A 13,899-nucleotide genomic window follows, 5' to 3' on the forward strand; every position below is an offset into this window, starting at 1 on the left:
TTTTTTTTTTTTTTTTTAATCAAGGTTACCAACAATGAAGTATATCACCCAACAGCACATTCTGGGGGCCAATGGGTATACAAACAACTATGTACACAACAAATATATTCTAGAGCTAACATATGATATTTCCCTTCGGGGAAAAAGCACTTTCAGGTAGTCACCCCTTGTGATTGTGATTATAGTCTGGATGATGACCATCGTAACAGACTGCTACACAGATGGTTCACTTAAAGGTAGAGGGAGTGGTGTAGGAATCAGCATCTCCCCTCTTGGCAATAACACCGCCGTTTTTCAGGGGGAAATCTGGGCCATCAATGTGTGTTGTAGAACACTTATGGAAAATAAAATTATGGGAAAAGATATTAAAATCTTTTCTGACAGTCAGGCTAGTCTTAAGGAATTGCAAAAAGATTTGTAAACCTCACGACTGGTGGAGGAAATTATAGATCTTATCAATAGGTTTGAGAACAAGGAAACTCTTATTTGGATACCAGCACATAAAGGACACCAAGGCAATGAAAAGGCGGATAGTCTAGCCAAAGAAGGTTCTAATACTGCGTTTGTTGGGCCACAACCGGTATTACCTCACTCTATGAGCACAGCGAAAGAGAGTATCAATAACTGGGGCATGAAACAATTCCTTAGGGAGTGGAATTTATCCCCTGGACATAGGCAATCAAAAGAGTGTTAAGGCGATCAAACCAGCTGAATCGAAATGGCTATTCTCTATCTCAAGGAAGGGAATTAGGAGGCTGATAGGTATTCTGACGGGCCACTGCCTATCGTAATGGGTATCCTACCAGATCCCTTTTGCCGCTTCTGCGAAATAAAAGACGAAACAGCAAAGCACTACCTCGCAGAATGTGATAGGTCTAGATTTGAAATCTTTGAAGGAGAGGACATCACCAAATCACTCCCCGAGATAAAATCCAAAATATTGGGGTTTGCGAACAAGTCCAAGAGGTTTATGCAGGACACGTGAGCCGACCAAGTCCCGGACCTTTTAGGGAGGGGTACGAGTTTACCCAGGCATTTAACCCCTCGGGTCTTGGTCGCCCACCTTGCATAATATATATATATATATATATATATGATATTTACAAATGGGGAAACACCCCCCCCCACCTTTAAAAATGGGAACAGAGGACCCAACAACCCACTCTCATTACCAAGGACTGACTTTATGTCAGGTGCCAGCCCTACTCGCTTCTTGTAAGGGGCTGGGGCCCTCCTGGACCAAGTGTATGTTATGGTGAAAATGGGTACTAGGAACCGGGGTTTGCACTCCCCAGGCACTGCAGCCTTCCTAGTTCCTTATAGTTCAGTTCAACAGACTCACTCCTCTTCTTCTTAGAAGTATCAGGTCATTGGCTGTCACTGCTGCAATTTGATTCCCTAAGTTTTTTCCATATTAAGTTAAATCTCCATTGAGCTGTTGCTTTGCATTCGAAGTGATATGAGTGGCTGTTTCCTCCTCATTACATAATCTGCAAATGGGATCATCGCTGTATATACCCATGTTGAGCAGATGTTTTCTCAGATGCCAGTGACCGGTTAGTAGTCCTACCACTCCTCTTAGTTTTCCCCTCTCCAATTGCAGCAGTGTTTTTGCCAGTCTCGGTGAGGGTTGTTTCATCATAAGTTTACTATGTCTAGCACCGCTAGAGTTTATCTACTTCTCCTTTTGTTTTGTTTGGATCCATTCTGCGATGAAGGATTCTATATTTGTTTTTGTTAACTTATCCCAAGAATAGGTTCGGGGCCTATGTATGGTCTTGCAGATCCTCCTCTGGCCAGTCTTTCTGCTTTCTCGTTACCCAAAATTCCCCAGTGCCCTGGCACCCAAGATATAATCAGATTGTTTGTTTCCCCAGGTTTTGGAGATTTTTGATGCATTCACTGACTAATTTTGATGTGATTCTTTTACATGCTAATGCTTTAATGGCTGCTTGGCTATCTGATCTTATGAGGATTTTTTTGTCAGTGTAACCTCTTTTAAGATTTTCCAGGGCACAAGCATTGATGGCATGTATTTCTGCTTGAAAGACCAAAGTGTACTTCCCTAATGAGTTTGATTGCTCATGTTTTGGGCTTGTACAAAAAATGCCTGATCCGGTTCCTTCGTTTGTTTTGGAGCCATCTGTGTACCATATCATTGTATCTGATGCTTTCTTGTGTCGACCAAGTATAATAGACCAAGCAACCTTTCTCTACAAGCAACCTGTACATGGTTAACTATTCAGATCATGATTTTCCACTTGACAAGGAAAAAGAAAAATACAAGTTTACATATTAAAAAATATTATTTTCTGATTTTCTTTAATAAATAAAATAATACATTTTGATGCATATTAATGACTTATTAAATAATTTATTCACTTTCCACACATGCCAGCCTTCGTCTTGATCTGAGATACATTCGAATTTTGTTGTCAGAACCTTAAAACATTAATTCATTCAAATCACAATCCATGACATTTAAATGCAAATATAATTACCAAAATAACTGAGTAGGATTGGAAGGAAAATGAGACCATGAAGCGCTCCAAACACGACCATCCCCAAGTACATTCTAAAATAAAATACTCTAAAAATCTGCGTCTTTGAAAATGCTAGGACTGATACACCGATAATTTTTGTTAAGGTGATCCCTGAAAAAACCTAAAAAAATGAGATTAATGAAGGATTTCCATTTTAAATTGAAGAAAATGGTCTTACAGAGGAGCCTGTGTTCAACAGGGCATCTTTGGCTCTTTTATCTTTGGTTTCGTGTGGAGAAAAACAAAATGCGTGCGCAATATGACTGCAAAATTCCACACTTATACCAATCGCCTGAAATAAAAATAAAATACTAATTTTAAATTAATTAAATAAAGAGCAATTATACTTGCCATGACCAAATTAACGAGGGTGATGGCGTTTAAGTTGATGTTCCACCAATACATCAGAGCAGCTATGCTCGACATAATCATTGAAACAGTAAATAAAACCAAGCTCGCTGTAATTAAATCAAACCCATTGAGCAGGACATTGACTAAGAAGATGGTGAGTAAGGATAAACAAATCGATATGACACCATCAATCCAAATTGTCAGGTATTGTTCGTAAAAAACATAGAACACACTGGAATCATGCCCATTAATCAAATTCAGATCATTAAAATAAAGGTTTTTTTTTTTCATTAGATAATACCTGTAAGGGAATACTTCAACGTTCTCTTGATCTGGCAGTAAGTCATTTAAAGTTTTTGTTATATTTTCAGCTATTGCACGAGACATTCTTAAAGCAGTGTAGTAATCTCTTGATGTAAACAAAGGTTTATGATAAGCCATAAAATATGAATCTGATACAACTGCCGTAGCGTAGTTATCCAGGAAATACATCAACCCCTGGAAAACAAATTCTTTATAAAAAAATAAAAACAGTAACATAATGGATAAAAAAAATTTAAAAACCTGGTTGTAAGCAGAATGGCCTCCTTTAGCGCAATCAGGATCAGGAATGTCTTGGAGAAAAAATGGCAAATAATGTTTAAAAGATGCCACGTCTGGCCTCGTCCGGTCACTGTTTAGAGTTATATTGCACGGCATGCAATTTGCATCTGTGTACAATTAATTTTTAAAGAAATTATTAAATGTTGGACCATAAGTTAGATCCTCACCACTATGAGGGCAAAACGTCCCATTTGGATACATTTTACAACATCCATCGATTGTTGACCAGTCGTTATAATCGTCAATCCAGGATGAAGCCGGGCTTGCAATGTAAGTTCTGAAACATTAGCGTGGGTTTAAAATAGTTTTAACAAGTCGTTTAATAGTTCTTACATATTCTTTTGTTTTGAAGCCGTATTGATTTGTGTACTTAACGAATTCGATGCACATCTCAGGCCTCCGCAGATGAGATTTTGAACATGGTCATCGCTATAGTTCAACCCCGACTTTACTACAAAATAAACTGGTGGTCCCAACGACAAAACATCCTTACTCATCTATAAATAAATAAATTATTAACACAAAATACTGTTATACTTTTTAAATGTCACGTTAAAATATATTTTCAAATTATTAAACAATGAAAATTTTAAGGGCAAAAACAGGATTCTACCCTAAATTCACTTCATAATTGACATATAAGATAATCAATCTATATTCATATATTTAGAAATCATTTTTAATTTGATAGTTACCTATCACTTGGTCTATTTATCATCGCTGATTAGTTCAGCTAGATGCATTTCAGCATTTCACCATCTTCAGTGTTGAGACAGAGTGATTTCTGTTGTAGTCAAGTCTGTTTTATAAAACTTATAGAATAAATCACCCAGACTCAACATTGAAGATAGTGAGATACTGAAATGTGTCTGACAGACAAATTCAGCAAGGATGGGACAAACCAATCAAATTATAGATTCATCATCCCTCAGACCACTGGAGGAAATCCCAAAACCATTTTTAAACTATGCCATCCATATAAATAGTCTGACTTGATAATTATCATTTATTTCTGTTGGTTAATACTAAAAATGTCACACCAATAGTGGTTTAAAATAAAAATAATAAAAATGTTTAATTTTTTAAAATAATTATCTAAACTATTTTTGTTTGATTTATTTTTATTAGATTCCTTTTGAATTTCAATTATACAGTTTTTCAGTCAATTGCTTATTGTTTTCTTGTTCAATAACATTCATATTTTATAATCATTTTCAAAGTCAGCTAGAATTCTAAAATAATCTTGTTCAAATAACAATGTAAATCATTCATAAATAATAATCATTCAGTAAAACAATTTTGAAGATTACAGAACTTAAAATTAATCGAACCAACAGTTGTTCTGGTTGGATGTCAACAGTATGAAAATATTATCAAGAAACTGTATGAATAATATATATTTATGAATTAAAAAAAAAAAAAAGTCACTTACAGTAAAGAATTTTGCAACGTAGGAATCCAAAGGTATAGAAATTTCCTGTTCTAATCCAGGTTCAATATGAGGGATTGTGGCGATACTCGCCGCAAACCAAAATATGAAACTTAAAAAAATAATGGCTTTCACCACCGGTTGGAACATGAATGCCAACAAAGGTTTTTGAATTGCATTATGAAACCACGTCTCATCAATAGATGACAGCCTGGGGGCAGATTTTAATTTTATACAGCAAAATAAATCTAAGCGATTGTCCTGTAATGACAGTATGAAATTTATTATTAGATTTTCTTTTCATTTATTTTAACAAATACGTACCAAAACACGTTTTCCATTAAGAGATAGGAAAGCAACAAATATAGTCATTTGAAGAGCAAAATTCAAGAGTAATGCAACAGTGGCATACAAAGCAAAAGTTCTTACAGCAGGCATATTCGTTAAACTTCCTGAAAAAAGATAAATTTAATTTTTTTTTTTTAGAGTTGTACTCAAAATGGTTTAACATGCCTATCACAAAACAAGCAGCTTCAGAAAATGTTGTAAGAAGTAAAGAAGGACAAATTTGCTTCAAGGTTTGGCCTACGCATTCTACAGTATCTTTGTAAAGTATTATATTTTTCTTTTGTGTTTCAACAAGCAGAAACATGTTGTCGACTCCAACTGCCAGTGCTAAAAATGGAATTACCTACAAGTGAATTCGTGTAAAGACCACCGTGTTTCATTAAAACTAAGTAGCTTTGTATCACCTCAATAGTTAGAAGGGTAGTTGGCAAACCGACGTAACCAAATATCCCTAGAGAGCAAAACACTGCAACTAAAACAACGAGAACGCCACCGAGTCCAAGTCCAATTTTGCTGTTGATCTAAACACAAATTTTTTTTTTATGATTAACAAGTTTCATAACTTTTGCAGCGGGTTTCAATACCAGAAGCGTTCGATATGATTTGTAAGAACCAAGAAAAATTGAAATGTATATAAACATAAGTATATAACTTATGGCTATTGTAAAAATTTCAGCCACTGATTCTCTTTGAAGTTCATCTTCTATAGATCTCTCACTGCGGAAAGCTAGATCCATAAATTCAGGCTTTCTATAGCTCGTGTAGTTTTTAAGAAGGGAAATAAAGCTAGAAAGTTATTTTTTTTATACCATTATTCTTAATTATAACTAATAATATTTAGAAAACTACTTTTTTTCCCATTCCAGTGTTGGTTTAAGTTTATCTTGATCTAAATGGTTGTTAATAACGTATGTTAGAACAAGTGCCTCTGCTCTGTGGAAAGCAGATTCATCAAACTGTAAAAAACTACCCACACCTATAGCAGGTTCAACATTTCCTCCATACGGAGCCAAGCAATCCAGATTGAAACTATTCCTATAAACAACAAAAATTAAACAAATAAATAATCATTTTTTAAATACATATAAGTATCAGTATACGTACTGCATACAGGAGTAAAGGTGGTCTAAATAATTAACAGTGAAATTATTTTCATCTTTGTGAGAACTATTAAATGTTTGTAAATTGTTTTGAAAATAGCCCCAGACACTTTGAATAACACATTGAGTAATGTTGGTAGCTTTTGGCTTTGAGCTTAATGGAGCGAAGCAAACATCGACCAAACCTGGAATCTAAAATAATTTGTTTAAACTAAATGAAATTTTATGGTGAGAATATCCTAGTCTGCCTATTCTTGGTAGCTATCTCACCAAAACTTAGACCAACCATTGAATATGGCCAAAATGCAGAAATCAAATCAAATTCAGCAAGAATATGCAGATCGGGACAACGGAGACAATCATGCTCTATTTTAAATAATGCAAATAAATTTCAGCTTCCACCCCTAGCAGGGCATTCTCTAAGTTAATTCTAAACTACATAAAACTCTCAACAACCCCCAGAACAAGCAGATTTCTGGCAAGTTTTGTTTCAACCAACTAATAAAAAACACATCAAAATTCTAATATTTCTAATTAATAATTCAAAATTCTAAATTCCAATCTACATGCCTTCATAGGTTTTGAAAAAACATTTTACAGTGAAAAGCCCATTCCTGTAGGCAGCACTTGAGAGACAAAACATACAGCCTAAATTCATCAACATTGTAAACACCGTGAACAAAAATGCAAAAACGGATAAAAATGGACAAAATCGGGAAAAGGCTTTCCTATATAGCGAGTGGTGAAACAAGGAGACCCATGCTTTTTAACACCATTCTGGAGGAAATCTTAATTGTATCAAAAATACAAGAATAAGAGATTTCTTGGGGGGAAAAGACTATCATACTTGCATTTTTGTAGATAACATAGTTGTTGAGTAATAGATCAAATATATGATATTATACATTAGCAGGTTTAAAACTAAATGAAATCAAAACTACATTAATGACTAACAAATAGAAAATTCAAATTGAAGGAAACAGCTCGAAATGGGTCATGAAGTGGTATATTTGGGTCAATTGTTGAGCTTTGCAAAAAAAAAAAAAAAAAAAAAAAAAAGGGCTTAAAATTATTTTCAAAAAATGTAAATATCACTCTGGATAAAAATGATCAAGTACTAGACACTTGTATCAAGCCCTTTAATCAATGGCGCACAAAATTGGAGCGTAAGTAAAAAAATGAAGAAAAACGCAGCAATAGAATGAAAGATGGAAAGAAGTATGCTCAACATTAAAAGACGAGGCTAAATAAATAAAAGGGATTTCCAGTGAAATTAGAAATTTAAAATGGAATTGGGCAGGATATGTGATGACCAAGTCTTCCACAAACTGGATTCAACTATAGAAAACCGAGGAAGACAGAGACCACACAAACGTTGAACAGATCCAGCAGGTCCACTTGGCACAGAAAAACTAAAAACAAGAGATCTTGGAAAGAAATGCAAGAGTATCTAATAGGGTATCCTAGTAATAAATAATAATAATAATATGTTCGAAAATATTTTTATGCTTTTTTTTTTAAATACAAAATAAAGATAGTTATTTGGATGTTATTTACACCCGTTTAATAAATTTACACCCATCAGCATTACATATTGTATTAAATTTATAATTTATTAATATCCATATTGTATTTTAAAAGATTGGCCACATGGCTGTGATGGAAGAAGGATAATTTTATATTGTTTATTTGTTTTTTCTTCTTTATTTTAAAAATTGTGTAACATTTATTAAAAATAAAAGCTTATTTATTTATAAATTGCAGTTTACTTACAGCTTCTATCTCTTCCTGTAATTTATACAGTTCCAAGAGGAAATTCTTGTGGAACACTGGACCAAATTCAATAGGTCCATTGGATGTGTGATGCACTATCTGCAAACAGATTTCTATTAATTTTGATTTCTTTGTGTAAACACTAGCTTAGTTTGGCATACTTTCGGTAAACCAACGCTTTTTATGAATATTTGCTCAGTTCTGTAAAAAGGCTCGAATGTCTCTTCAAAATAATCCTTCTCGATTTTTGATCGTGACGTGGAGGAGACCCAGATTTGTACAGGGTCTGTTGTGATTTCAAGATACTGCACGCCAAATATTAAAACTGCGACAAGCCAACTTGAAAGAGCAAGCACTAAAGTTGGATGCTTGGCTACCACTAGAGAGAACATTTTTAATGTCAACAACTAATAATTTATATCAATCAACTTTAAATACATTTTCCCCACAGATAGAAGGAATTTTCAATAAACTCTTCCAATTTATTAGTCACTCGATGGAAAACATTGATTTTTTGCTTAATTTGTCTCTCATTATTGCTATTTTTAAAAAGTGTCAATCCTAAAAACATGCTTCATTAAATCTCGTAATGTAATTTAATTTATTGAAATAACATACCATTTTTACTTTTGGACAGGTAAAAGTAACATCTCACGGATACAAAAATGATAAAAAACAACCCGTAAGCAATGCTAGCTATTAAAATATATCCATCGACCCCTAAGATATTTAATGAGATGTCATCTTCAGGGTACTTTTGAGCAGGAGGACAGCTGTCAGAACAATCAATACAACTGCAAGAAGCAGAATTATTCTGGAACAAAATTGGTTAATAATTTTATAATAGTAATATTTACTCAAAAATAATAATTTGGGAAGGCTAATGGTACACACATAAGTAACTAAGATGAAATATTATTTTAACAATAATCACAAATGACAAAATATTAATCGTGTTAATTGATTTATTTGGTCAACTGTTTAACATTAATATTTTTTCATTAGTTTTATAAACTCTAAATTTCATTATAGCATTAGGATAAAAAAACATGATTAAAAGAAAATGGCAACATCGGTGGGCTGGAACAGTTAAAAAGCTCTCACTTATCAAGAGCACAGTCAATGGGTGGACATGACTCGTAGAAGAAGGGTCATCCTCACTCAATTAAGAATAGGTCATATGAGGTCGAACAGACACTTACTTTTGGGCCAAAGCCCATGTATGTGTCCAGTATGTAAAGAAAAGTTTTTCGATGTGTCCCACTTAATTGAAGAGTGCAATGCCTTAGCCCATATAGGAAGACTGTCTGATATGTGAATTGTGTTTGAGCAAGGCAGTGATTATCTGGGTCCAATTCTCGGATAAAACAAATATGTTATTGTATACAGTACTGATAGTTTTGTGTCCACTAGTGTGTGTTGAAAGTGAATGTATTGATTAGAGTAAATGTGTAATGTGAGAGAGTCGAACGCGGAATATTGAATACCCCATCAACCCTCAAGCAGGTTAGTTATATAATAGGCGTAACGGATACTGGAGTAATATCGAGTACCACACTGCCCTAACTGATATTTAAATAAGAAATAATGTATTTAAGAGTAAGTGAGAGTGTGAATGGGCTTGGATTCATGAACTGATTGTGTCAGGGCTAAAATGACCTAGCTGTTGATAGCCCCTGGAGTCCAACTTCAGTGAATTACAAATGCTGGAATTGCCAATGGACTGCAAGAAGTGATAGGCTCAATTCTGTACATGTGTGTATATATGTACATGTATGATCAGATTTGAGGTTATATAAATCAGTAATTAGTACATTAATGTTTATTTTTTTCGAGGGGGTGAAGTCACATGTACTATATATTTTAAGGGCAAAACATGGGGCAGCCCACAACCCACAAATTTAATGGTCCTCCTGCGCCACCGCCGAGGCGCTATACAATATCAGGCACTTGACTTCTAGAGGTGTGTATCTCTAATTCTTATAATGGACATATCAGAGGGATAAAACCATTTACATCATTTAACATGCCATGGGAAAAATTTAATGTTTTACTCTCATAAAACAAAAACTTAAGAGTGTAATTAACTACGTAATTCAATCATTAACTTTATACATTTTGATATATTAATTTTTTCATTAGTCCTTTTTATTTTTAAGGTATTTTTAAATAAAATTAGATTTCCGACCTTTCAGAATTTTGTGCCATTTTCAAGAAATTATGACTATTTTATTTCTGGAAAAAATTTAATTATTTACATTATTCATTCAGTATTTACATATTTATAATTAATTTAATTCATATTAAATATACATAAGCATTTTGACAATTCAACAAAAGTATGTTTTATATATCTCTATCAATTAAATAAAATAAAATGTTAAACTTACATAAACCGCCTCAGAGCATTTGTACGTTTTTGGATTGAAAGGTGTATAGTGTAAATACTTCTCAGTTTTCTGGATGAATTGAATTTTATAAGATGAGAATGGATTTTCGATTGGGTTACCAAAAAATTCATACCATCTAAAAAACCAAACAAAAACTCAGTTATTTGCATATTAATATATTCATTTTGTTTAATTTTTTTTAAAACCTTTCTTTGTTACACTGTGATCCTGAATATTTCCCGCATGTTGTGTCTATAGCTAATTTGCCCAAAGAAGGAAGTATTACTTGCGAACAAGAGTCAAAAGTTCGTTGCATATAATCAGGTGACATGTACGCGTTATAACCGGTAACATATTTTTCTAAATGGGAAAATTCATTGCATTTGAAATTTGAATAAAATCTCAATGAAAAGTATGAAACAATACTTAGTGTATCCATATCAATATTGTAAGACACCAGCTGCATGTGATCACTTTGGTTCGGTGAACAGGTGAAATGGCAAATCTGAAGAGCTATGTTGTACTGACAAGATGGGCATCTTTTAAATATAGTCTGTAGTTCGGTATATTCTGACATAATTAACGATATCTGCTCTTCGTCACAGCAAAGCCCTTGTTTTTCTAAAAAAAAAAAAAAAGTAAATATTAACCTCTACAGAGAAGAGAAACACAAGAAAATTAAATTTTACCATTTACATCTAGAAGATAAGGACAGATCTCATTGAGTGCAGATAATGCGCTTTCATCTTTTAAAGTTATTGCAGGACCATTATAAACACAAGATTCCTTCGAGGAACCACCACCATCATGGCATATACCTCTCATGAGACATTTTCCAAATACGACTGATTTGTTATACTCAAACTAATAAAATCAAAGTAAAATATTTTCATTATCTCATAATATTTATATAGTTTGATCATCATATTTTAAAATGGTCAACCTATTCTCTGTTTTTTTGTTTTTCAGATATGTTTCTGATTATTCTGGTTTATTACTGGTATTGCTCCATGTTACCCATTTCTCCCTATTGTATTTTAGCAAATTTAATAAAAGACCTTATTGACAAAATAACTGACAGACTGAAGATGTCAAAATACCAAATCAAGAATTGACAGATCAGAATGATCAGAGCTGTTCAAATTTTTAAAACTCATGACAGTAAAATTTAACTAATAAAAACAACCTGCTAGGCATCATGGAATGATAAATTACAGTGCTTCCTAATCAAAATACCTATTTGCTAGTTTTACATATATAAGGTAATTATTGCACATTAATCATCATAATACAACCAAAAATATGACTCTATCAAATTAAGGTTTTGGTTCACCTGATTCCTTTGGCGGAAAAATTCATTTTAATTGTAATTTAAAATTTAATTTATGAAAACAGCTTACAGGACTCACATGTATGGCTAAAAGAAGGATAATTATCCTTGGGATGCCCGCTTCCATGTTGCGGCAGCCAGACAATGGGGCCGCCCAATGGCTACATTTTTGTTTTTATATTTTATGTTCACACCTGTACAAATGTTGCTATCATTAATGTAAACAATGTCATTGAAGAACACTTGAATCAGTTTCAAGGGTTAGAGCAACTATTAAAAAAATAAAAAAATAAATAAGATCTCGCAAGCCAATTTGGAATACTTGTCAAAAGAAAAAACAAAATCCCTTTGTTTAATTAATCATTAAATTGTAGATTTGTCAGTTAATTGATAATCTGTTAGTCGTTCATAAGTGATAAATGACTTTTCAATAATAAACAGAATTATAGGAAAGTTCTGAGATTAATGACAATACAGAAAGAAAAATAAAGAAATATACTTTTCTGCCTTGTTGTTTTTATCTGTGAACATCATTAAAAGTGATTTAACATATTTAAGAACAATTAGAAATAGTAAGTTTTTATGTAATAATAAAAAGTGTTTAGGTAAAATAAGCATACTACAGCCAAATGTAGCATTTTAAATATAAAGCTTCTAGTCTCAGCTTTGGATAACTAAGGCCACTTGATTTGAATTTTTTGTTTTGATGTAAAATTCTATTTCCTCCTGGGCAGTATCGTTGCCAATGAATTCAATATTAAACAACACTTTTATATGGTAAATTTAAAAAAGTAGTTCTGATTTATATAAAGTTGTTGGTACTGGGATGGCCAAGTGGCTAGGATGTCTGATGCCACACTACTGGTTCTAGGTTCAAATCCCAGCAGAGCCCACGATTTTTTAATTGATAATGGTATGAAAAATATATTATAACGAGGTTTGAAACCTCAACCGTGACACCCAACGGGTATTTGGACATTAAACCCTCATGAATTGAGTACCTGACTCATAGAAGGGTCATCCTCACCTGAAGGGTGCCAAACCTTGGCTCTGAATAGAGAGTGTGTAATAATGTCACCCAATACGGGAACTGTGCTTGAGCACAGCAGTGAGAATTTGGGTCCCCTGTTCCAATTTTTGGAATAAAGGGGGTGTTTTGTTGTACATAGTACTGATGGTTTTGTGTAACCCTAGAGTATGTTGAGAATGAATGTATTTATTAGCGTGAATGTGTAGGTGAGAGGGCTGATGGCAGAACATTGAGTACCCCATCAGCCAGTTAGTTATATAATAAGTCTAAAGGGTGATGGAGGAATATCAAGTACTACCACCCTGAGTGAATGGTATATAAATAAATAAGAATGTATTTAAGAGTGACTGAAATGGTTGCTGAATTGACCTAGCTGTTGACAGCACCCGGAGCCCAACCTCAGTGGCTGGAAAGATAATACTGAGGTCTGTCCCTGGACTGCCAACTCCTGAGGTGGGTGATTCTCAAGACCTGCCGGTTTGTAAATTACAAAGCTGGAATCACCAATGGACTACAAGAACTGATAGGCTCAACTATGTACACATGTGTATGTATGCACATGCAAGTGCAGATTTGAGCTTATCATCTATAATCTGAGTAATCTCAAATAATAATACATAACAGCATCTTTCAAAAGATTGTATTGAGTTTTTAACACAGATTTATCTCTGAATGTTAATTTTTATTCAATAAGGAAAAATATAATTTATAAAGTGATGATTGCAGATCAGTAGAGAGGCTACTTGGCATTCAATCATAATTGATTGTTCTACCCAATTCAGAATAGGCCATACGTTAAACTACATCTGAACTAAATTGTAAAACACCTCAAAAACTTAATTATAGAATTAGTAAAACATTAAATAGCATGAGACTATTAACTAACCATCCCAATTTTGAACTTGCAAACTATTTTAATGGATTTGAATGAAAAAAAAATTGAATATTAGTTTTCAACTCATTCAAAATACAAAATGATTCAAATATGATATTAAAAATGTG

General features: G+C 33.4%; 1 protein-coding gene across 1 annotated transcript; it reads right to left on the reverse strand.

Moving 5' to 3' along the window:
* Nucleotides 1-2,315: 2,315 nt before the first annotated feature.
* On the reverse strand, nucleotides 2,316-12,015 carry LOC106670210 (Niemann-Pick type protein homolog 1B-like). Its single transcript, XM_024229411.1, has 24 exons — nucleotides 11,938-12,015; nucleotides 11,227-11,401; nucleotides 10,964-11,158; nucleotides 10,744-10,897; nucleotides 10,538-10,673; nucleotides 8,766-8,961; nucleotides 8,586-8,708; nucleotides 8,309-8,526; nucleotides 8,148-8,246; nucleotides 6,379-6,566; nucleotides 6,124-6,309; nucleotides 5,859-6,060; nucleotides 5,679-5,795; nucleotides 5,440-5,617; nucleotides 5,251-5,378; nucleotides 4,930-5,187; nucleotides 3,831-3,994; nucleotides 3,665-3,774; nucleotides 3,459-3,604; nucleotides 3,196-3,392; nucleotides 2,895-3,126; nucleotides 2,722-2,835; nucleotides 2,502-2,664; nucleotides 2,316-2,442 (listed from the first exon to the last, which is right to left on the reverse strand). Exons 1-24 carry the CDS (start codon nucleotides 11,992-11,994, stop codon nucleotides 2,375-2,377), a joined length of 3,804 nt encoding a protein of 1,267 aa, XP_024085179.1. The 5' UTR covers nucleotides 11,995-12,015; the 3' UTR covers nucleotides 2,316-2,374.
* Nucleotides 12,016-13,899: the final 1,884 nt, after the last annotated feature.

Source organism: Cimex lectularius, unplaced genomic scaffold, assembly GCF_000648675.2.
Source record: "Cimex lectularius strain Harlan isolate CLEC.00 unplaced genomic scaffold, Clec_2.1 scaffold405, whole genome shotgun sequence".
Lineage (NCBI taxonomy): Eukaryota > Metazoa > Arthropoda > Insecta > Hemiptera > Cimicidae > Cimex > Cimex lectularius.

Excerpts from the sequence above, each read along its gene's own strand:
- LOC106670210 (XM_024229411.1), bottom strand. The coding sequence starts at position 11,994 with ATGGAAGCGGGCATCCCAAGGATAATTATCCTTCTTTTAGCCATACAT. Across the intron at positions 8,962-10,537 it reads AATGCTCTGAGGCGGTTTAT|AATAATTCTGCTTCTTGCAG; the intron begins GTAAGTTTAACA and ends ATTTTGTTCCAG. Across the intron at positions 6,567-8,147 it reads TACAGGAAGAGATAGAAGCT|ATTCCAGGTTTGGTCGATGT; the intron begins GTAAGTAAACTG and ends AAATTATTTTAG.